Raw genomic sequence first — 22,737 nt, forward strand, 5'->3', positions numbered from 1 at the left:
GGATGTCTTGGAGGATAGTCTTACTTTGGCCTACTATCCCAGTGTAGATTCATATTCAGATTCCAACAGTGCAGGGGAAGAGATTTATCTTTGAAAGGATGGTATGGTGATGACACAAAATATCAACTTTTGATTACTAATATATTTCTGGATCTTAATCTGAAAATGTCGTTAACTTGTTAGGAAATTATACCGATTACCCACATTCAACTACTCATTTGCTGCAGTCTTTTAGCCAAGTCCGTACGCATGTCAACTTGTTGAGGAGGGATTGGCTCTGTCAACTTGTTGTTCTGGAGATCCCTATCAAATTGAACAGTGAAATATTAGATTATATCTGCAATCCTGCAGATTATATTTTACCAAAAACTCCTAACACAAGATAATCCAATTGTTGTTTGAAGGAGATTTTTGACAACAGTGTTGAGCTGCATACGTGGGTTACTGATACGCTAAGCAATTCAGGCGCCATTCTGGTTCATTTGCATATACATAGCCAATGTACCAAGTTAACATCATAAGCATTGACATAATAACATCATAAGGTTGAATACGACAAGTCCAAATTTGATCAGCATTAGACAAAGAATCCATAAGCATTGACATAATAACATCATGCTTAAGAAGAAAACCAGTTGTTTCATGCCATGCGTGATCTCAAATTTCATCAATCCAAAACACGATAACTTCGGATTGCAACCAGTTTACAAAGAGTCTTGACTATCACGAAACATGTATCCTATCAAGAACAAGATTTCCCCCCCTTTATATTAATGATACAGGTTAACCCTAGTGGCATTGTACTCATGTGGCAGCTACCAGTGACATGCTAATAAAATTTTACGACATTACAGAACGCATACAAAGTCACCAAAAATAATGGTAGCAATTCTCTTGTTTTCATCTATCGTGGTTCTCATTGCTGAAATCTACAGAAAAAATATACTCTAATTATATTTAAATTTAGGAAATAATGGTACTATAATCACAATACGTGAAAAAATATAATTATATTTAAAAAGTTGTGATTCACCTGCTCATTGTGTTTAAGCAGCTTTCTTTGGCGAAATTCTAATGGCACCGTGTGCATAGGTCCGAGCACCACAAAATCCACCCCCCGAGGCTCATAACTAAAGGGATCTTCTTCTCTATTATATGATCAAAACGATAGCTGTCACAAGCCATGATACCTCCCACAAGATAATCGGCTACCTCCGTCGTCGTCCAAAACACCCTGAAAAAATTCATTATGAATCGATTAAAATTCATTGCATAGAAAAGATAAACCATATGGTGTGGATAAAAACACTAAAGAGAGTCTCCTTTGATTGTTTATGGGAAAGTCCATCTGCCCCGGTCTTTAACCATAAATTTTACACCGTAGCTAGTGACAACCCATATGAATGTACCTGTATGAATCCACTTGCAACCAAATCTTCCATAGCTTTACCACCAAGACCCATGGCATGAAAAATCAGTGTTTCAAACCCTTGTTTCTCAAGTTTCTCCTTGACAGAATTCACACATATTGTTGTCACGCCATTCATGGTTATACCAATAATGGGTTTTTTAGTCATTATTGAAATAGCATCTTTGAGTCCGGAAATTCTTCCTACCACCATTCCAGCAAACGCCGCTCCAACATTAGAATAGAAAACCCGGCTTATGCTATTAATCCCACAAATATCTACCACAGACGGGATTAATATCAAATCCGACGTACCAATATAGTGACTAGTATTACCACTAGCAAGAGTTGACACAATGAACTTTGGAATTCCTAATGGAAGAGATTTCAAAGCGTGCGATATTAAAGATGCTCCTCCACTACCTCCGAGTCCGATTGCTCCAGCGAGGATTTTATTGTCGAGATTTTTCTTAAGGAATAGTTCGAGTGCTTTGCTCATAACAACAATTGCTTCACCTCTGTCGGTAGGAAGAATAATTTCTGACGGTTCTTGTTGTTGATTGTCAGTTCCATAATAAGAAGATAAAATCTCCTCTCTTGTTACAAATGGAAAATTATTAAAGCTCTTCTCTTTTCTTTCTTATTAGCCGAAACATCAACAATCGTCACTTCAACCTGACATTTCCATAAGCATACAAAAGTTTTAGCATTCTACGAAGTAACTAAATTTAAAGAAAATGGCGTTGTGTAATTAATTTCAATTAAACTTAAAAGAGTCCACATAAGTTGCTTTTAAAGGAATATGATTTATAATTCAAAAAGAGTTTGCGGCGTAGTTTGTTGTTCGCTTGCCTACCGTATTGATGTAGTTAATTTCTTGAATTAGTAACAACATTTTATCAATCAAATTAATTTAGACAATAATAACTTTTTCTTTAGGAGAAAAAAGAATAATAAATTAATCTGTTTTAGGAGAAAAAGAAAATAATAAAAACTTCTTTAGGAGAAAAAAGATAATAAAAAAAGTTGTAAATAGATGGTAGATAGAAACTTAATAACCAATCTGTAAAAGAGAGACGTTAGGTACTTTGGTTGATGCACTAATATTGTTGTGAAATATTTCGAGACAAGATTGAACTGAATCAGATAAGAAAAGAAGCTCCTTCAGCTTTATGTCGGCTGTTACAATGCAGAATACCCCAAAAACCTTGTCAGCAACAATACTGGCCATTCTTTTTCCCTGCCCAAGTTAAGGTTTTTTTAGTTGAAGCTCACCAAAAACCTATGTCTTGTTCTTAAAAGATTATAAATGGAGCGACTGGCTTGTCAAGATGTTTTTTTTTTTTGATCAATTAAAAGTGGGGTGGCTACACTCGCTGCGCGAGAGCACACCACAGGTTCACTTGACATCCCCGCAAGGAGCAAGTTACGGGTTAAATTACAGATCTTGTACGCGTAACTCGATATCAAGATGTTACATCATTCTAAAGATCCATTATAATAGATACTCCAAAACTTACTTTCATTCTCTCTTCATTCTATTTATTATTAACAAATAGGGTGAGAATCGACTTTCTTGGCATTCACTTGGAATAATATAAAAGTAGCTATATAAGCATTTTATCACTTATATATATATATATACCTATGTAGAATTTATGCGTTGTTTTTGAGTGGGTTTGTGGTATAAAGGAGAATTTGATACTCTTTGTTACGTTGTTAATGTTTTGGAATTTATTATATACAAGGGAATGTTGCTGTTGTTGCCATTCATTTCAAATAATAATAATAATGATGTCTAGGCTATTATATGAATCAGCGAATGTCAAGTCAGTTTACTTTTTACGTTTTTATGGAACACTTGAAGGAGCTTGACAGCTTGTAAATGGGTCTACCACTTGCGCAGCATGCAGAGGACGTATCGGTCTAAGCTGCAAGATGTCATTAGAGATATAAAAATAGATGCCTTCAACAAAATTTTGAAGTCCGTCAAAAGTTGGTCGATAAGAGAGTACGGACAGGTCGGCATCACCACCAGAATCCGGCACCGACGTATCCTTCACATGGAAAGTAGACTTCAATGTCAGAAGGTTAAAAAGAAAACAACATTCCCATCTTTAGGGCTACGGCAGGAAATGGAAAAAATCTCCTTTTGGACTCCATTTGGGAATCTGTTTAATTAGGAAATATATATAAAGGTACACACTGAAGAAAGAAAAGATAGACTAATTTTATTTCATCCGAAGTAGGTTTTGCTGCATCTCTTTGGAATGGAGGTATGCGATTCCTCCTTGCAGCGAACTGGAAATTCTGTCCCCCCCACCATTACGAATGATGATTCGGAGGAGATGGCTCGTATGATGAATCAGGCGAAACTTGGTCACTCGCTGAAGAGATTTATTGTCCGGAGATGCAAGATTCAGTCCAGGACAACAGATAATTATGGCGAAGGTCCACAGATGACAACGTACCTTTATCCAGAGCCAGTGCTGCAGAAGCATGAAGATCGCTAGGTTGCCAGGATACGTGTGAAAGGACAATAGTCCCACATCGCTAGAATTAATTGATTAACTTAAAATATAATATGAAAGGGCCGCTCCACTCATTGCCAATTGGTTTTGAGTTGGATGCTCGCAGACTTTAACATGGTATCAGAACTAAGCCCTAGACCCAGACTTGCCTGTGTACACTTGTTTACCGATGGACTGATAAACTCGTACGTAGGTCCACGTGTGACAATTGGTTTTGAGTTGGATGCCCGCAGACTTTAACAATACGTAATCCTTCCCGGCCAAAGAAAAAAACGTCACGGCACCATTGAGGCTCATGTAAACGGGTTCACATACTCAGACCATCGTTGGGATGAAGTTACAGTTATCATGCATGATAATGTAGAATGGTGTTTCTACGGACTTGGAAACGGCATGCAGCCGCCTCTCATGCAATTCCACTTGAAGCACCCCATCAAGATCCGAAATACAAAGACAAAGGATATCCAGTTCCGTTTGGCGCCAACTAGGATTAGCAGCAGCAGCCGTGACGAAGATTTAAAAAACTCAGAGGATTTGCGACACTGAACTGCCTTTTATTACACCTATAGATTTTCAGGCGCTAGACGAGTTCCAATTTGATGCTGCTGATCTTCCCAGAGGTGCACCAACTAGCTGTACCCTGACTCGTTATGCCCTTGTTGTGCTGCTCAAAGAACCACCTTACCTTGTGGTTTCACTGGGGAGCATCCAGTTTGTTAATCTGGCGTGCTTTGGAGATGGAATTGAATCGTATTTAATGACTTAGACCGTGATGTTCTTCAACTCGGCTCAATTCCCTTGAAATTTCTTACCGGCATAAAACATCATCTGAACAGTGCAGACGTGAAGTACTATGTTAACATTTTAAGGCCAGACTGGAGCGACAAGTTGAGACTTCACAGAGAACTCACGGAGGTGTTCTTAGCTGGTGGTGGATGGGATTTCTTGGAGGATAGTCTTACTTTGGCCAAGTATCCGCATTTCAATCCACATTTAGAAGGGGAAGATTACGATAGAGCACTTGAAGATATCAAAAATATGCGGAAAAGAGCACGGGTCGATCCCGAAAGTCAAGAATGGTACAGAAGTAATGCAGGGAGTTGAGAAGTAGAAAATTATTATCTCTGTTGCTCTAGTTTCTTTAGTTGTATTGTTGCTGATATAGATTTGCGAAGGGGAGTGTCCTTCCTGAAGGATAATGTTGTATAACTAGTGCACTGCAGAAAATGGTTGTTTCATGGATGCACTGGTGGTACATAATTTTGTTTATCTAATTTTGAAGAAAAAAGAATAGGTAATTCGTTAATTCTTACTTCCGTTGGATGTACCCGACGGTTCAGATGAGTTCTATATCGGTAGTTCCAAAGACCAGCACTATCTGTGTCTCAGACTTTCTGTTCTTCTTGTCTCACACCTATTCGAGCAGCGAGAGGATAGAAGCAAAGTTGATAACCTAATTTTAACTCTGAGGTAAAAATCTTTCTGTCCATTAATAGGAGTTCAAAACTCGAAGATACTGAAATCTTTTTGTTCGATTTACACTCGAGTATTGATCTGATAATTTAATTCTAGTATTATGTATCTATTGAGACACGTGACTGAGACTGATTAGGAAAGTCTCAGTTAAGTACGTCTCCTAGAGACTGTTTAGGAAAGTCTTATATTTGAGACTTCTAAAGACGGTAACAAATCCGAGTATCCGAGACTGTTTAGGAATGTACTTTGATTAGGACTCTTTATATTAGTCAAGAGGTAGAGTCGTGTTAGGAAGTTATTTCTTCCCTAAGTATGAATCACATATATATATGTATGATCGTATTGTAAAAGGGAACAAGTTAATAAAAAGATATAATATCAAATTCTTGACATGGCATCGAGAGCCAGTTTTGAAACCTAAAAAAAAAAAATAATAATAAATAAAATAGAGATGGTTAATGAGATTGAATCGTCAAAAGGGAAGGTGATGGAATATGATACGCAGAAGAAGAATCCTGTATATCATCTAGGATCGAGTGATGGACCAGGAACTATCATAACTCCAATAGTTATGAGAGGGAATAATTATGATGAATGGGCTAGAGCCATAAGAAGATCGCTGATAGCCAAGAGAAAATATGGTTTCATTGATGGAACCATCAAGCGACCTGAAGACCCGGATCAGTTAGAAGATTGGATAGCAGTGCAATCAACGTTGGTGTCATGGATTGGTAACACGTTGGAATTGTCGGTAAGATCAACCCTGGGAGATTATGAGGATGCAAGTCTATTATGGGCACACCTGAAGAGAAGATTTTGTGTTGTTAGTGGAACAAGAATATGTCAACTAAAAGCATCTTTAAGTGAATGCAAACAGAAGAAAACAGAGGGAGTTGCTATATATTTTGGCAGATTGAACAAAATATGGGATGAGATGGTGACTTATATGAAGATACCGCAATGCAAGTGTGGACAGTGTACATGTAATATCGCATCTCAGGTAAGTATGTTAAGAGAAGAAGATTTCTTGCACTATTTTCTGATTGGGTTAGATTCTGTATACAGTTCTTTGCGTGAACAATTACTTGCAAGGGAACCACTGCCGTCTGTAGATGTTGCATATCAAGCCATTGTGAACTCAGAACGCCTAAAGATTGGAGATGGAGTAGTACCTACAGAGATGCAAGAGAATATTATGGCCTTCAAAGTGCAAGCTGATCAACGCCTACTTAATAGCGCTTATGATCCCACCAAGTACTGCAAAACTTGCAGCAGACAAGGACACTCAGATGATGGGTGTTTTAAAATCATTGGATATCCAGAATGGTGGGGAGACAGACCAAAGAATGGCAGAGGAGGAAGAACTGGAGGAAGAGGACGTGATGGTAGAGGAGGTAGAGGACAAGGAGGGAATCCTGTCCGTGCTCATAACCTGCAAGTTTCGGCAGCAAAAGATAGTGCTGGTACGTCATCAGCTGATGAAGCATGTCTAGTAGGAGTAACAGCTGCACAAGTACAACAGGTGATGGAGTTTTTGAACTCAAGAAAGTCGGGTTCTCATCTACAAGGTAAAACGAATGAAACGTCTTGGATTGTTGACACAGGAGCAACAAACCATGTTACGTATGAACTTCTTAACATGATAAATGTAAGAGATATTAGGGCATGTTCAGTTGGATTGCCTGATGGAAAGTATGCATCCTCTGAGAAAACAGGAACAGTGATTCTTCCTGGTGGATTGAAACTTAAAAACGTGCTTTATGTGCCTAAGATAACCTGCAACCTAATTTCAGTCACACAACTTATTGATGAGATGAGTTGTATTCTTCAGTGTACTAACAAATTATGTCTTATACAGGACCGGTCTAAGAGGAGGATGATTGGAGTGGCTGAGAGACAAGGTGGACTATATATTTTCCGTGGTGTACCGCATGTTGAAGTTATGGCTGTGCGTGAAGATACATATGAGTTGTGGCATCAACGTATGGGACACCCTTCAGAGAAAGTTTTGCAGAAGGTGCAAGGTGTGAGTAGATTAATCAAAAAGAATAATGATGCTTGTGATATTTGTCCTCGGGCAAAGCATCATAGAAGCAGTTTTTCTAGTAGTTTGAGTAAATCAGATTGTATTTTTGATTTAGTTCACACAGATTTATGGGGTCCTTATAAGATCCCTTCATCATGTGGAGCTCAATATTTTCTAACAATAGTGGATGATTATTCAAGAGGTGTTTGGATTTATTTAATTCAGAATAAAACAGAAGTTGAATCAAAATTTCGTGAATTTGTTGCTCTTGTGAAGCGTCAATTTAACAAAGATATTAAAATTGTTAGAAGTGATAATGGAACGGAATTTAATGCATTGCGTGGTTATTTTAAGACTTATGGAATAGTCTTTGAGACGTCATGTGTAGGTACTCCTCAACAAAATGGAAGAGTGGAGAGAAAACATCAACATATAATGAATGTAGCAAGGGCCTTAAGATTTCAAGCAAGCTTGCCGAAATGGTTGTGGGGAGAGTGTGCATTGACAGCAGCATACTTGATAAATCGTACGCCTACACCTATCCTAAATAATAAAACACCATATGAAGTATTGTTTGGAAAACCACCTATATATAAACAGTTGAAGGTGTTTGGGTGCTTGTGATATGTACATGATCAAAATAGTAAAGGAGATAAGTTTTCTAGTCGAGGACGGAGGTGTGTGTTTCTTGGCTACCCATATGGTAAGAAGGCATGGCAAGTTTATGATCTAGACACAAGAAAATTTATGGTGTCACGAGATGTGAAATTTTGTGAGACACAATTTCCATTTAAGACTGAGTTGAATGGTAAAACAGTGGAGACGGACATTATGAGGAGCTCTAGAAGTCATATAGCGACTGATGTTGCCGGGACTACAGCTGAGACTGATCGTAATGGTGAAGAGTGGAGTGATGATGAAGAGTGTATGTCTGCTGGTGGTGAAGAAACTGCAGGAAAACAGCGACAGATAGATGGAGATATCGCAGTACAAACTGCGGCACCTGCTGAGGATGTCACGGTTCTGCGTCAGCCTACAGCGTCACAGAATTCAGCTGTTGAGAATAATGATGAACCATCTACGGATGCTGCTGTTGTGAATGAAGATTTAGGAAAGAGGAAGCGTCAGAAGATTCCCTCGAGTAGGCTTAAAGGTTTTGTGACATGCACCATTAGAGAAAATAGTCCATCTCACTCTCAATCATCACAGTCATCATCCTCAGGTACACCCTATCCTTTGACATATTTTGTTAGTTGTGACAGGTTTTCGGACATGCATAAAAATTATATTGCTGCAATATCGGCAAAGTCTGAGCCAAGGAATTTCAGAGAGGCAATGAAACATCCAGGCTGGAGGAAAGCAATGGCGGAAGAAATACGGGCCTTAGAAGAACAAGGCACATGGGATCTAACAGAACTGCTACCTGGTAAGAAAGCTTTAGGAAGTAAGTGGATATATACGGAAAAATATGATGAAAACGGGAATTTAGTACGTCTAAAGGCGAGACTTGTGATTTTTGGAAATCATCAAGTTGAAGGATTAGATTACAATGAGACATTTGCACCAGTGGCAAAGATGACAACGGTTCGTATGTTCTTGGCTGTAGCTGCAGCTAAACAGTGGTATGTGCATCAGATGGATGTGCATAATGCGTTCCTACATGGAGATTTGGAAGAGGAAGTATATATGAAAATACCACCAGGATTTGCTAAGGGTAATCCGAATATGGTGTGTAAGATGAAGAAATCGTTGTATGGTCTAAAACAAGCACCGCGGTGTTGGTTTTCGAAGCTATCAACTGCATTGAAGAATTATGGGTTTCGGCAATCGTACTCAGATTATTCTCTTTTTACTATGATGAAGGGGAAGATGCAACTTAATGTGCTGGTGTATGTTGATGATTTAATTATTGCAGGGAATGATCTAGTTGCGCTTACACAATTTAAAGCGTACTTGGGTCAATGTTTTAAGATGAAAGATTTAGGAAAATTAAAATACTTCCTAGGTTTGGAAGTGGCTCGTAGTAAACAAGGTTTCTATATATGCCAGAGGAAATATGCGTTGGATATTATAATGGAGGCAGGTTTATTGGGTGCGAAACCTGCAGAATTTCCTATTGAAACCAATCATCGTCTTGCTTTAGCAACAGGAGATTTGCTTTGTGATGTAGAAAAGTATAGAAGATTGGTTGGACGTTTGATCTATTTATCTGTCACCAGACCAGATCTTGCTTACTCAGTGCATATCTTGTCTCAGTTTATGCAACGACCAAGAATGGAGCATTGGGAAGCAGCACTTCGTGTGGTTAGATATTTGAAAAAGAATCCTGGACAAGGAATTCTGTTGCGCTCTGATAGTAGTTTAACCTTGAGAGGTTGGTGTGATTCAGATTGGGCAAGTTGTCCTTTAACTAGGCGTTCACTGACAGGATGGTTTATTTGTTTTGGAGATTCGCCAGTATCTTGGAAGACTAAGAAGCAACCAACTGTGTCTCGTAGCTCGGCTGAAGCGGAATATCGTTCCATGGCGGCGGCTACATGTGAATTAAAATGGTTGAAACAATTACTCAGTGATTTGAGAGTTTATCATCCACAAGCGATGAATCTTCTTTGCGATAGTCAATCAGCTTTATATATTGCGAAGAACCCTGTTTTTCATGAAAGAACAAAACACATTGAAGTGGACTGTCATCTGGTAAGGGATGCGGTAATACAAAAGATTATTCTACCTTCTTATACTCCTACCACAATGCAGTTGGCGGATATATTCACAAAGTCGTTGGGAAAAGCTCAGTTCCATGCTAATTTATCCAAGATGGGCATTTGTGACCTGCATGCTCCGTCTTGAGGGGGGGTATTGAGACACGTGACTGAGACTGATTAGGAAAGTCTCAGTTAAGTACGTCTCCTAGAGACTGTTTAGGAAAGTCTTATATTTGAGACTTCTAAAGACGGTAACAAATCCGAGTATCCGAGACTGTTTAGGAATGTACTTTGATTAGGACTCTTTATATTAGTCAAGAGGTAGAGTCGTGTTAGGAAGTTATTTCTTCCCTAAATATGAATCACATATATATATGTATGATCGTATTGTAAAAGGGAACAAGTTAATAAAAAGATATAATATCAAATTCTTGACAGTATCAGATCTAATTACTGTAATATTTCTATTTACGATTCAGTGGTAGACTTCACATATTTTCTTAGTAGGTTTATTTGATTACTGTGTCCTAAGTATTTGGTTGAATCTTTTTGTTCTGCACCATCTCGAGAGGCTTATTACGATCTAAGTTAAGTGTTATGAGTTGGGAGAACTTTAAATTTGTGGAGTTTTCGTTAGAGTTTTCATTAATATAGATCTGAGGATCGAATTAATTTGATTTAGACTTACTTTGATTTGTACTGGTAATATCTGATTAATGATCTGATGTGCATAGATTTTAAAAATGGAAATGACTAGCATTTGTTTGCATTAGTACCTTATTTAATTATTGATTGTATGTACCATTCTCATTGATCCTATTGATTTCCTATCATGTAGAAGTAGTTGACTGAGCTTAGTATATGTTGCATACATTTAGCTAGTCCCCTGTAGATGCGACGATATGAATATTTCGTCGACTGTATTGTATCTTTGATCCCTATTTTGTTGATGAATCGATGTAGTTCTTTCATACATGATGACAATCATAAACTTAGCCTGCCATGCATATTTGGGTGATCATTTTTCTCCTGTTTGGTTGGTGGATTCGAGATGGACGATAAAGGTAGTGTAGGCATAATAATTATGAATTTAGTATCCTTATGATTTAATAATTATGAATTTAGTATCCCAGGTAGAGTCTTTGGCAGTATATGTGCATTAGCTAGGAAAGCAGTTGATCTGATTTGTATGTTGTTTTCTTCCGACTTCTTTTGCAGATTTGGTAGACTGTTGACATTGCTAAGTACTACCCTTCTTGTGTATCAGTTGTCGAGCACAAGAAGGGTATTAAACTCATTGGAGTTGTTCCCTTAGAGCAACCACAGTCACGACTAAATTTGGGGACTATACCCAAATTTGGTCCCAAAATGGGGAATTATACATACGCCTCACATTAAGCGCCCACTATACCTGCGTCACATTCAGACGGTTATAATAAACACGCCTCATCAACAAAACGACCGTAATACGTGCGTCCAGTTTCAAGCGATGGTAATATGGTATAAGGTCCGTCAGACTATATTTTAGTCGCCTCTCGCTATGGTGCACCTCAAAAAAGGCTAAATTAATTTAGCTTTTAGTATGGGATTTGGTCTTTAGTGTGGCTCATGACTGTGGTTGCTCTTAGCATATTAGTATGTGTTTCCTAAATGGAATAGTCAGCCGGAATCCTAAGATAGGGTCCAATACGTGTTTAGTGATTGAGGATCTTTTCATTTTTCTTCAAGAATAATTATTTAATAAGTAGATAATTTTAGTACATTGATATAGTTTTTGTGCTTGCTGATAACTGCTCTAATTTTATCAAGCATGTATAGTATACTCGTTAATTGGTATTCTTGATTCTTGTTTTAAAGCTAAATCTATCGAGAACTTGCTTTGAGTTTGACTCCTGTGAAATATTTTTCAGCCATTGATAAGGATCGAGAATGAACTTAATTTAGTTTCAGTTTGGGTGGATGTTTTAGAAGATACCTAGCCTCAACATCCGACTGTGGCCCAAACAGTATAAATCATTGTGCATCGCCTGTCTTTGTACAAGCACCCGCTGACAAAGGATTGGCCAGTTTTGCATGTTGATTTTCTTATGGGAGGTGTCGCAGCTGCTTTCGCGAAAACTCAGTAAAGCTAATGTAACCTAAGAACGAAGTGGCCAGTTTGGCTAGTTGTGCTGTTAATTTGCAAATGTAACCTGACAACTAACTAAAGCTACTCACATAATCTGTAAATTTTTTCTTTCTTTGATGAAATGAATTTTATGGCAGATAACATTGAGTAGATGGATTATGTCGACTACAGACTAGATAGTCCTCCTGCAAAGTTTATGGTACTACTGCAGACCAGAATTTATGCCGCACATATATGGATTAGATATGTGCAGCATAAATATTACAGTGATTATTATGATCGGTGACGACTTTATGATGCAGGCACTACAAAATAGAAGGTCTCTTGGGACGGCCAAAAAGCATCCCAAAAAACCCTAAAACCGTCCCAAAAAGCATTTGTGACGGTTTTGTGTCCGTCCCCTATTCTACCGTCACTAATACTTTTTTGTCATACTTTCTTTTAGGGACGGCCTAAAATAGCCTTAAATTAATTATCCCGTGACCTATAGGGACGGTCAGACCATGAACGTCCCAAATAACCATCTCTAGGGACGGTTTTGAAAAAATGGCCGTCCCTAGAAGCCACCTGTTTTGTAGTGAGGAATAAAGATTGATTCAAAATGTAAGGTAGTACTACAGTGATTATTATGATCGGTGACGACTTTATGATGCAGGAATAAAGATTTAAAATTGGGCAGGAATAAAGATTTAAAATAGAGCCGTATGCATAGTTAATGTCAGCAATAGAAGATCCCATACTTGTTCCAAAATGCACAAAACAGTGTAACGAAAGGAAATACTAATTCTCCTCGCAAATAACGAAGCATACACATAATGAACAAAATGAAAAAAACACAAAATACACTTTCACATGGAATCTAACTCTGCCTTTCGATAAACCCCTGGCTGGAAGGTCTCTGCGATGCAGTTGGAGTGAAAGCTCGATTTGATTCATGTAAGGGACGATCTACATATGCTGCTCCAAAATTATGGATTCCTTCATAGTACTGCCATGGTGAGACTAGGGGTCTGCGCCTGCTTTTGCAGAGGAAATGGCATAGGATATACATATGCTGCTCCAAAATCACAACGATTGCTCTTGCGAGGTTGGGCTATATTTTTTGTCTTGTTAATAGGATTTCCTTCTCCGTTACAAACATACGCCATACTTCTTATGGTTCCCTCTTCCTTTTTCCGATTAGTTCTTTTCTTAACTGCAAATCCGCTGTCACCCTGCGGTTTAAGTAGCAAAATCGGTAGACGATTGGACTCCAGTTAGGAAACTACACAGTTAGCGAGCATATATAAAAATTCCTTCTTTTCGGTTCCCCTTCTAAGCTGTAACCGTCTGTTGAGAGCGAGATCCCTTTGAGTTGTGATTTATTTACACTAATTTTCTCTTCTGATTTATTTAACTATATTGCTTGTGAAGTTGTTGAATACTCGTAGATTTTGCTGCATCTCTTCTTTGCAATGGAGATCTGCGAATCCTCGGAGCGAATTGGAAATTCTGTTCCCAGCACACTTGTGAATCACGATTCGGAGGAGGTGGCTCGAATCATTAATCAGGCAAGACTTGGTCACTTGTTAAGGACAGAAACTGCCGAGAGATGTAAAGGTCAGCCTAGTATAATAGATAGTTCTGGCAGAATCCATAGGATGGATCCTATACCGCTCACAACGTCAATTGATGTTTATAACGTTGAGTGTTGATGAGTGTTGGGTTGAGAGGATATATAACGTCATACTCCTTTTCGGCCAAGGGAAAACACAACATTCCGGCACCGGCACCATTGAGGCTCATGTAAACGGGTTCACATACTCAGATCATGGTGATTGCGATCAAGTTTTCATGCATAGAAATGTAGAATGGTAATTCTATCAACTTGGAAACGGGAGGGAGCCGCCTCTCATGCAATTCCACTTGAAGCACCCCGTCAAGATCAGAAATACAGAGACAAAGGATATCCAGTTCCTCTTGGTGCTAAAGGTGACATCTGATAAGGATTCAGATAAGATTAGGAAAACCAGGTTTACCAGCAGGTTTAACATTAGGAAACCCAGGTTTAGCAGCAGCAGCAGCCGTAACAAAGAATTAAAAAAATTCGTCCACAAAGTTCAAGAAACTCAGTCTGCTGTCAAGACTGGACTGCCTTATATATGTGTAAAATTTCAGGCGCTAGAAGAGTTCAAATTTGATGCTGCTTATCTCCCCACAGGTGCGCCAACTATCTGTGCCCTGACTCGTTATAACCTGGTTGTGCTCAAAGAAGCACCTTACCTTGTGGTCCCACTATGGGACATCGAGATTGTTAACCTGGCGCGCGTTGGACTTGATGAAACTGAAATGACAGTCGTATTTAGAGACTTGGAGCGTGATGTTCTTCAACTCGGCTCGATTCCCTTCGATTTTCTTGCTGGCATAAAAGATCGTCTGAACAGGAAAGACGTGAAGTACTACGTGAACAATTTAAGGCCAAACTGGAGTGACATTAGGACACAAATCAGAGAGTGCCCTGAGACATTCATAGCTAAAGGTGGATGGGATGTCTTCGAGGATAGATAGTATTAGTTTGGGCTACTATCCGCCTGTCGTTTCATAATCAGAATTCTAAAAGTGAATTTATTTATTTTTTTAGTCGAACTTGTATAACCTGGGAGTTCGACCCCTAGCCAGCTGGGCTAGTCCCAGTTGGTTTTTAACAACTTGAGTTACAGAAGCTTTTGTATATTTTACTTTCCTTCGTATAACATAACTCACAAAGAGTAAATGGTCAGACAATAATTACGAATTCATTCTGATAAACTGGAAATCACATTAAATAGAAACCCATATTTTACGAAACTTTTAAATTCATGTATAAATCTTGCAAATGAGTTGTGTTTTCAATTACAGGCAAATAAGATGTCAATATATATCAATATTAAAAGCACCAGAAAATAGTTGCGCAACAGTTTTGCTTACCCTGTAAAATCCCTAAGCCTATCATGCCATATCCCTCTGTCAAAAGCTTGCCACTTCTATTCGGTAACAGTTGTCTTAAGAGGAAGGGAGCTTTCAACTTCTTTAACACTAAGTGAGTTCTTTTCTGCAACAATCTTTGACATCCCAAACATCTGAAATACACAAATATACAATTAGACAGAGAGAGAGAGAGAGGGACGGAGAAGATAGATCACTTTCCTATCAACTACTAACCTTCTCAATGGTCTTCTTGAAGCAGGTTTTGTGTTCATCCATGGAAGCGCTAAAAAATTCATCAACGTGCTCCCTCATATCAGCAACGAAACTGGCTCCCTCAGACTTCTTCTTTCGACATGAAGAGGCTGGTTTGGGTGTTGGAGAAGGCGGTACTTGGGGTTGGTCTTGTTGAGACACCATTGCTGAAAATACTTTAATATGAAGGGGTTTTTATCACTTCAGGAATGAGAAAATAAGCAAAATTTTAGATCTTCAAAGTTTAAAACAACGAATTAGATAGCTACTTCAAGCATAACACGAAAACATAGCCAAGGATCTGAATTATGCTACAAAATTATGAATGAACAAGCAATATCACACTGCTATCATATGAAACTATCAAACCATCATGTTATAGTCTGTTCTCTCAGACACACTCTATTATACTTGGTTATTTACGTTCTAACGGTTGTAAGGGAGTTAGGTGATACAAGATCTTAAAGATAGACAGCCTACTAAGTAACATGAGATAATTTATACCAGTATAACTCAGTAGAATGCTAACTCCATATCAGACTAGATTATTGCATATTCATCTATTCCATCCCATCCCCCTAAGTGTTCAAATTCAAGCACTGATTTCCCCCAGATGACTCAATGCAATCATATTACATAAGAATAACAACAAACAATCAAACAAACAAAAACAAAAAGATCCAGGAAGACTCTCCCTCTCTCTCAAAATCTTCAGATTATTACTCCATAGTCCCTGGACTCTCTCTCAAAATCACCAGACCTCACTCAAAATCCATAGAATCACAACTACACTAAAATAGAACAGACATTGAAACATTCACTAAGTAACCAGAAGCAAGTAACACCCCCAGTTACCATTCTAAAAACATACTACCAGATTGGGAATGAAAAGAGCACCAAACCAACACAATGGTGCAACAAACAATGCCCCGTAGGAACATATATAAAACCCCCACAATTGCAAAATCAATAAGCAGCCACGGTCAAATTTAAACTACAAACAACTTCAGAGGTGACTTTCTGAAAATCTGTATCAAATATTCACCTCTAAAGAAAGAAATGAAACCAAAATCAACAACTAGGTTTTACAGAAAACTTGTGAATGCTCAGAATCACTAGTAAATAACAAAAATCATACTAAATTTCATGGATATGTTTACCTCTAGTATTCCAGATCAATTGAAGATGCAGAAATCAATAGAATATCCAATAAAACTCTCTTCCCCTCTCTCTCTCAAAATTCTCAGATCATTCAATAGTCACTGGACTCTCTCTCAAAATCACCAGACTCCCTCAAAATCCCTAGAATGACAACTACACTATAATACCTTAAAATCTCCCACAACTATCCCCATGTCAAACCCAATAGAACAACAAGGAAGCAAGTGACAACCCAATTACATTCTTAAAAGCATAACACAGATTGGGGATGAAAAGAGCACCTTATGAAAACTAGATAATATAGAAGAATAAATGCCAAGAAAACTAATATAAACAAATCCCCAAATTGCAAAACAAAAATAAGCTGATCTGTTAAGTTTTGGTATAATTCCTTTATCTGTTTATTCATTCATCAATCTCGTAACTCTTATACAAGACCCAACTTGTTTCACAAGACACAAACTTGTTACTCAAGACACTAACCCTAGACACCGACTTGAGACTAATACGTGGGTCTCAACATTGTTACTCACATGGACAGACCCCCTACATGGACTGACCACTTGGGTCTCAGAATCCAGACTGATAACGTGGGTCTCAAGGCACAGTCTTGAGCCCAAACACATACTTATCTCCCAATACCCTCCCTCAAGACGGAGCATGCAGGTCACAAATGCCCATTTTGGACAAAAGACCTTGAAATTGAGCTTTCCCTAAGGATTTGGTGAAGATATATATCTGCCAATTGCACCGCTGTAGGAGTGTAAGAGGGTGATATAATCTGCTTTAGTATAGCATCCCTGACAACATGACAGTCCACCTCTATATGTTTGGTTCGTTCATGAAAAACTGGATTCTGAGCAATATATAATGCTGACTGACTATCACAAAGAAGCCTCATTCCATGCGTATGACGAACCCCCAAATCACCAAGTAATTGTTTCAACCACTTCAACTCACATGTAGCTGCCGCCATGGACCTGTATTCTGCTTCAGCTGAGCTACGAGATACAGTTTTTTGCTTCTTTGTCTTCCAAGACACCGGTGAATTCCCAAGAAGAACAAACCATCCTGTCAAAGAACGTCTAGTCAAAGGACAACTTGCCCAATCTGAGTCACACCACCCTTGTAAACTTAGAGTACTATCAGAGCGCAACAAAATACCTTGCCCAGGATTCTTTTTCAAATACCTAACCACACGAAGTGCTGCTTCCCAATGCTCTATTCGCGGTTGTTGCATAAACTGAGACAGCGTATGCACTGAGTAAGTAAGATCGGGTCTGGTTACTGACAAATAAATCAGTCTATCAATTAGTCTTCTATATTTATCCACATCATTGAACAAGTCTCCCTTCGCCAAAGCAAGTCGATGATTAGTCTCCATTGGAAACTCTGCAGGTTTTGCTCCTAATAAACCCGTTTCCATGATAATATCCAATGCATATTTCCGTTGGCATATATAAAAACCCTGTTTACTGCGAGCTATCTCCAAGCCCAGAAAATATTTCAATTTTCCCAAATCTTTCATCTTGAAACATTGTCCCAAGTATGATTTAAATTTATTAATCTCCACTAGATTATTCCCTGCAACAATCAAATCATCTACATACACCAAAACATTAAGCTGCATTTTCCCCTTGGTCATAGTAAAAAGAGAGTAGTCTGAGTATGCCTGCCGAAAACTGTATTTCTTCAAGGCTATTGATAGTTTGGCAAACCAACAACGAGGAGCCTGTTTTAAACCATATAATGATTTCTTCATTTTACACACCATATTAGGATTACCTTTGGCAAATCCAGGTGGTATCTTCATATACACCTCTTCCTCCAAATCTCCATGAAGAAATGCATTATGCACATCCATCTGATGTACTTCCCAATGTTTAACTGCAGCAACAGCTAGAAAAGTACGTACCGTTGTCATTTTTTCTACTGGTGCAAATGTATCTTTGTAATCCAATCCTTCAACTTGATGATTTCCAAAAATTATCTTGCTTTTAGCCGTACCAACTTCCCATTTTCATCATACTTTTCTGTGTAAATCCATTTACTCCCTAGGGCTTTCTTGCCCGGCGGCAATTCTTGCAATTCCCATGTACCTTTTTCTTCCAAAGCTCGGATTTCTGCTTCCATGGCTTTTCGCCACCCTGAATGCTTCATAGCTTCTTTGAAGTTGCGTGGTTCAGACCCTGCTGTTATAGCTGCAAGATATTTCCTATGCACGACAGAAAATTTTTCACAACTAACATAATATGTCAAAGGATAAGGCGTACCTGAGGATGATGATTGTGTGGAATGAGGATGAGGTGGACTATTTTCTCGAATGGTGTGCGTCACAAATCCTTTAATTCTACTAGAAGGAATCTTCGGACGCTTTCCTTTACCCATCTCACCTTCAACTGTTACATCATTGCTCGGAGCAACATTTTCTTCATGTTGTTTCGGAGTATCGTGTTGTACTCTGTCAACTGCACCTTCGGTATCAGTCGAAGCACCAGCACCTTCAGTCTCAGTTGAAGCACCAGCACCGTCGGTCTCAGTTGAAGCACCAGCACCTTCGATCTCAGTTGAAGCACCAGCACCGTCGGTCTCAGTTGAAGCACCAGGCAGATCCATCTCATCGCCGTGAGGTGCTATTATTTCTTCTTCCCTGTCTTCATCATCGCTCCAGCACGCAACAGGACTGGACTGAACCGTCTCAGCTGAAGTACCATGCATGTCAGTCTCAGAAGACGCATCATCAACGCCTGAATTCGACTGATCCTTCTTATTCGATACACCATGCATATCATTCTTATACGGAAACTGATGTTCATAAAACTTTACATCTCTTGACACCCGAAATTGTCTCGTGTCTAAATCATATACTTGCCATGCCTTTTTACCAAACAGATATCCAAGAAAGACACGCCTTCTTCCTCTACTCGCGAACTTATCCCCTTTACTACTTTGATCATGCACATAGCACAAGCATCCAAACACCTTCAACTGATGATATGGAGGCTGTTTTCCAAACAAAATTTCATATGGAGTTTTATTATTTAGAATAGGTGTAGGCGTACGATTAATTAAGTACGCAGCAGTCAATGCACATTCCCCCCAAAACCTTATTGGAAAATTGGCTTGAAATCTCAGAGCCCTTGCCACATTCATTATATGTTGATGTTTTCTCTCAACTCTTCCATTCTATTGTGGTGTACCTACACAAGATGTCTCAAAAACTATCCCATTAGTACGAAAGTATCCACGCAATGCATTAAACTCAGTTCCATTATCACTTCTAACAATTTTGATTTCTTTACTAAACTGACGTTTCACAAGAGCAATGAAGTTAAGAAATGTCTATTCAACTTCAGTTTTGTTTCGAAGCAAATAAATCCACACCCCTCTTAAAAAATCATCTACTATTGTCAAAAAATAATGAGCTCCGCAAGATGACTGAGTCTTATAAGGACCCCATAAATCTATATGAACCAACTCAAAAATACAACTAGATTTACTGAGACTGCTAGCAAAACTACTCCTATGATGTTTTGCTCGTGGACAAATATCACAAGCATCATTATTCTTCTTTATTAACCTACTCACTCCTTGTAACTTTTATAAAACTTTCTATGAAGGATATCCCATACATCGATGCCACAGATCATATGTATCTTCACTCACAGCCATAACTTCAACTTGAGGCACACCACAGAAAATATATAGTCCACCTTGTCTCTCAGCCACTCCAATCATCCTCCTCGTCAACCGGTCCTGTATAAGACATAAATTGTTAGTACATTGGATAATACATCTCATCTCATCAATAAGATGTGTAACTGAAATTAAGTTACAGGTTATCTGAGGCACATAAAGCACATTCTCTAGTCTCAAACCCCTAAGAAGGATAACGGTTCCTATTTTCTCAGAGAGTGCATACTTCCCATCTGGAAGTCCAATAGTGCATGCCTTAATATTTTTCATCTCTATCATGTCATCTCTTTTATACGTGACATGGTTTGTAGCTCCCGTGTCTACAATCCAAACAGTTTTATTCTTCTTACCTTGGAGCTGAGACGTGGACTTTCTTGAGTTTAAAAACTCAAGCACCTGTTGAAGCTGTGTTGCTGTAACTCTGATCAAACCTGACCCTTCTGATGAGTACGCTCCACCTGACTGCCTTGCTTCTGATATATTAAGGTTATGCGCACGAACCTGGTTGCCAGTTCCATATCATTTACCACCTCTTCCATTGGTAAAGTTAGTGCCACCACGTCCTCTACCACTGGATCTGCCTCCTCGACCATATCTTCTTCCGCCTCTAGGTATGTCTCCCCATATTCAGGGTATCCAATACGCTGAAAACACCCATCCTCGAGTGCCCATCTCTGGTACAGTGCTTGCAATGCTTGGTAGGATCATATGTATTGTTGAGTTGACGATGATCAGATTGTACCCTGAATGCCATCACATTGTCATGTACATCTATTGACATAGCTACGTCTCCTATTCTCAGACGCTTCGAATTCACCATTGTCTGGTATGCTACATCTGTTGATGGAAACGGGTCTCTATCCAACAGTTGTTCACGCAAGGAACTATACACAGAATCTAATCCAATTAAAAAATAATGCAGGAAGTCTTCTTCTCTTAACATACTGACCTGTGTTGCGATATTACAAGTGCAATTACCATACTTGCACTGAGGTACCTTCATGTATGTGACCATCTCATCCCATATCTTGTTCAATCTCCCAAAATAATCAGCTACGCCTTCTGCTTTCTTTTGTTTGCACTCACTCAAAGAAGCCTTCAGCTGACAGATCCTTGTTCCACTTACAACGCAGAATCTTCTCTTCAAGTGTGTCCACAGCAAGTTTGCATTATCATAGTCTCCCAAACTCGATCCTATTGATGACTCTAACGTTTTGCTAATCCATGAGACAAGCATTGACTGGACAACAATCCACTCTTCCAACTGGTCACTATCTTCAGGTCTTGTGATTGTTCCATCAACAAAACCAAACTTCCTTTTAGCTATCAATGATCTTCTTACGGCTCTAGTCCATTCATCATAGTTAGTTCCCTTTAGAACGATCGGCGTGATGATAATGCCTGGACCATCACTCGACCCCAGATGGTAAACTGGATTCTTCTTCTGCATATCACAATCTATATTTTTCCCTTTGGTTGATTATTCTACTTCACCACCCATCGTTTTCTTTTAGGTTCTCAACTGGCTCTTGATGCCATGTTAAGTTTTGGTATAATTTCTTTCTCTGTTTATTCATTCATCAATCTCGTAACTCTTATACAAGACCCAACTTGTTTCACAAGACACAAACTTGTTACTCAAGACACTAACCCTAGACACCGACTTGAGACTAAATACGTGGGTCTCAAGATTGCTACTCACATGGACATACCCTCTACATGGGCTGACCACTTGGGTCTTAGAATCCAGACTGATAACGTGGGTCTCAAGGCATAGTATTGAGCCCAAACACATACTTATCTCCCAATATGATCACACTCAGATTTCAACACCAAATAATTTCACAAGTGACTGATTTAGAACTTTAATTACAGTAAATTTTCAATCAAATGGAAAATCTATATCAAGTTATACCTCGAAAAGAACCAAAATCAACAAAACCAGGTTTACAGAAACATTTCGATGCTCAGAATCACTATAGTTCAATAAATAACAGAAATCAAACAGAAATTTCATGGATATGTAAGTACCTTTTTGATTTCCAGATGAATTGAAGAATCAGAAGCAGAAATTCCTTTTATCTTCTTTTTTTTATTTTGTTTTCTTTCACACAATAAAAGAATCAAGAATTTTTCTTAAAGGCACTGGAATAATGGCAACTCCTACCGTTATTCTATATTTATGGAAGCTTTTGGGAACATTGAGGCCTTAAAAAGACCGAGCCCCAAAATAAGCAAATGGGATTTCCCTTTGCCGAAAAAAACAAGGAACAAGTTGGATACTAGGAGGAGCACAAGCACAAGTGTTCTAGCGCGTTTAGATATCATAAGCAGAAGTTATAAGTAAAATTTTTTTGCTTCATAAAAAGCTGACTTTTCTGTTTATAGAAATCGTTTTGAAAAATTATTGT

At 38.6% G+C, this 22,737-nt stretch overlaps 1 protein-coding gene and 1 pseudogene across 1 annotated transcript; both read right to left on the reverse strand.

Annotated features, from left to right (window-relative positions):
• Positions 1-206: 206 nt before the first annotated feature.
• On the reverse strand, positions 207-2,639 carry LOC113329375 (annotated as a pseudogene).
• A 12,557-nt stretch (positions 2,640-15,196) lies between these two features.
• Positions 15,197-22,416, reverse strand: LOC113329369. The gene is made up of 3 exons (XM_026576248.1): positions 22,358-22,416; positions 15,452-15,670; positions 15,197-15,369 (listed from the first exon to the last, which is right to left on the reverse strand). The coding sequence occupies exons 2-3, from the start codon at positions 15,632-15,634 to the stop codon at positions 15,274-15,276; spliced, it is 279 nt and encodes a 92-aa protein (XP_026432033.1). The 5' UTR covers positions 15,635-15,670; positions 22,358-22,416; the 3' UTR covers positions 15,197-15,273.
• Positions 22,417-22,737: the final 321 nt, after the last annotated feature.

This window comes from Papaver somniferum, unplaced genomic scaffold (genome assembly GCF_003573695.1).
Source record: "Papaver somniferum cultivar HN1 unplaced genomic scaffold, ASM357369v1 unplaced-scaffold_116, whole genome shotgun sequence".
Taxonomy (NCBI): Eukaryota; Viridiplantae; Streptophyta; class Magnoliopsida; order Ranunculales; family Papaveraceae; genus Papaver; species Papaver somniferum.

What these genes read in the sequence shown, in the direction of transcription:
- LOC113329369 (XM_026576248.1), bottom strand. Translation starts at nt 15,634, where the DNA reads ATGGTGTCTCAACAAGACCAACCCCAAGTACCGCCTTCTCCAACACCC. An exon ending in TCAAGAAGACCATTGAGAAG is followed by an intron (nt 15,370 to 15,451) that starts GTTAGTAGTTGA and finishes TGTGTATTTCAG; the next exon opens with ATGTTTGGGATGTCAAAGAT.